Raw genomic sequence first — 2,454 nt, 5'->3', positions numbered from 1 at the left:
TCCCTTCTCCTTCCTTCAGCAGGAAAAATACATAGCGGCGTGTCAAGTGAATGAAACTTACAGATAGCAGTGGTATCGCAACTTTGCCTAGAAAGTCAGCACTCCGATCGCGGTCCTCATCATAAACTGTCACTTCAAGCACCGAGTGGATGTCTTTAACATTGCTACAGAGGAAAAAGCAGACATGCAGGAGAGACTTCACCTACACCAGAAGTTACCAAGGACGAAAGTGCAAAAGGGTAGCAAAGCCAGAAAACCTTGTACTTTGTCAGGTCAAGGGCAGAGAGCAAAATTCAAGTGAATTAGGCATCCCTCTGTGCAACCCCAGTGCTCTCAAGGAGCTGCAGCAATTGTGTGCTCTGCAGGACTTTGCCAGAAGTTGTCTGAAGGATGTTGTTTTAAATTTCCTACCAGGTGCTAACAATGCATGAGTTGCAAAGGGAGCCAGCATATAGCAGTGCCGGGGATTTACCGTGGCAGACCAAGAGCCTTACAGCCATTCAAACACTGCTACTTTCGCTGTAATTCCTACCGCAAATACTGTGCTATCTGCAGCTTCGTAAGTGAAAATAATCATCAGATACGTGAGCACATCCTTGTACAGAGAATGAGCTCTTTAATTTTAAAATCCTTGCTTAATTACAAACATACAGCAGTCATTACAACAAATTAGGAAAAAGCAATGGGAAGCAATGCGTTTTTCAGCTAGTTCTCTTCCTTGCCTGCAAGCCATTAAACACTCCACGAACACGCACAACGAACATCACAGTAAAATGCAGACTCTCAAGTGAAAAAATCACATTCCTTACAGTGAGAAAAGATACCAAAATTGTTTGAGAGAAGTCATCTTTGAATGAATTGATGATTCAGGAAAAAGGAATTTAAGGAGAGCACTTCAACTTCACTAAAGTATATATCTCCAGATAAACTGCATCAGTATTCCAAAACTATATGACAAATTTGAGAATAACTGATAAACATATAAGACAGGTAAAAACTTTCTTTTAAGGTAGTTTAAAGTTTTTCCATTTCTTTCCTGACTAGTCTTTTGTCCTCTATAAATCAGGCAGTTCCTTACATAGAGAACACCGTCAAGCAATGCAGGTTGATTACTCACTGGCTCTCTAAGTAGATAATTAAAAATAAATTAATGAAGAATTTAGCATGTTTGTACAGATATATAAAATGAGAACTATGTTAATAAGATAACGAGAAGTACAACGATTGTGAGATTTTTTCTTTTGTTCAGAGTTCATTCTGAGAGTCAACTGCAAGCAAGGCAAGGAGAGCTCTGGATGCCAAGTATACAAACAACAAACAGAGGAAACAAATACAAAGATTAAAGTCAGGCTGTGCTTTGAGATCAAGGACAAAACACAACACTTTCACTTATGATAAAGTTAGATAAATGCACACAAAGCTAAAGCCTCTACTGGTTTTGCTGTGGATTACTGGAACATTTCAGCAGCAGAGGAACCTACAGCTGATCTGTTTTCTGCTCAGTGATGTCACATTGCAGTTAGAGAGAAACTGGGAGAAAAATAAGGCAACAGAGAAAGAAAAGTAACAGGAAAAAATAACATTTTGTTGGTGGAACACTTTTTCCTACTTTATTAAAATCTTTAACTGTCTTCAAATTAACAGAGGAAAAAAACAATTACTGTATTACTTCCCAATAAACTGAACACTTAAGACAGCATTTTGCCCAATAGCAGCATTGCACTATTACGATGTTAGAACACATTGTGAGAAATGCAGTTGGCAAATGGAAATAACGACTTCAGACAAACATAAAAGACCATAATTCTGAAAAGTATGAATGCATTTAAAATACCTCCTTTTTCATAGTTTTCTAGTGTTTACTAAAATTACAGCATTGTAGCAGAGATAACAAAATCCTTTCTTTCTCACACAAATCTTCAGGGTCAAAATCACTGCAGTTCTTCAAATTTCCATTAAAGACTGCAGAGTCCAGAGTGTTTAGCATTTCATGTTGCTGGCTCACCAGACACAGATTTTACTTCTTTCTTTTTTTTTTACTTTTAAAATTATACATTTTTTTATATTTTAAAAGTTTCAAAGTTTATATTTTTTTCATGTTTTTAATTCTTAGACAAGTATTCACCTGTTTACTTCAAAGACAGCAGTATGACTGCTTTCACTGGGATCAGCAGAAAGTATATTTGATCTACACATACTTTCTCTTCAAAAAAAAAAGAAAAAAAAGATAGAAGAAAAAACCACAAATGAAACCCAAAATAAAAGAATCAAACTTTTACAAAACCCAAACACCTACAATGTGAAGATCTTGTTCCATTCTGGGTTGAGGTTCTTGTAGACGGTATGTGTCAACAGTCTGTCATTGTTCAGTTCAACTACACAAAAATGGGTCACTTTTACCATTAAGAGAGAATTTTGGAACAAATTTTATGAGCTGAGAAAACTCACTGTGAG

At 36.4% G+C, this 2,454-nt stretch overlaps 1 protein-coding gene across 1 annotated transcript in view; it reads right to left on the bottom strand.

The window, feature by feature from the left end:
• Window positions 1–2,454, bottom strand: part of MCTP1 (multiple C2 and transmembrane domain containing 1) — a 219,047-nt gene that overhangs the window by 95,868 nt on the left and 120,725 nt on the right. Inside the window, exons 7-8 of the mRNA XM_031557436.1 lie at window positions 2,297–2,393; window positions 62–164 (exon numbers count right to left, since the gene is read on the bottom strand). Coding sequence (XP_031413296.1) covers window positions 62–164; window positions 2,297–2,393 — 200 coding nt within the window. The remainder of the gene's footprint in view (window positions 1–61; window positions 165–2,296; window positions 2,394–2,454) is intronic.

Source organism: Meleagris gallopavo, chromosome Z (genome assembly GCF_000146605.3).
Source record: "Meleagris gallopavo isolate NT-WF06-2002-E0010 breed Aviagen turkey brand Nicholas breeding stock chromosome Z, Turkey_5.1, whole genome shotgun sequence".
In the NCBI taxonomy this organism is placed as follows: domain Eukaryota; kingdom Metazoa; phylum Chordata; class Aves; order Galliformes; family Phasianidae; genus Meleagris; species Meleagris gallopavo.
Note: the sequence above shows the minus strand (reverse complement) of the source record. Positions and strands in the feature narration are given on the sequence as shown.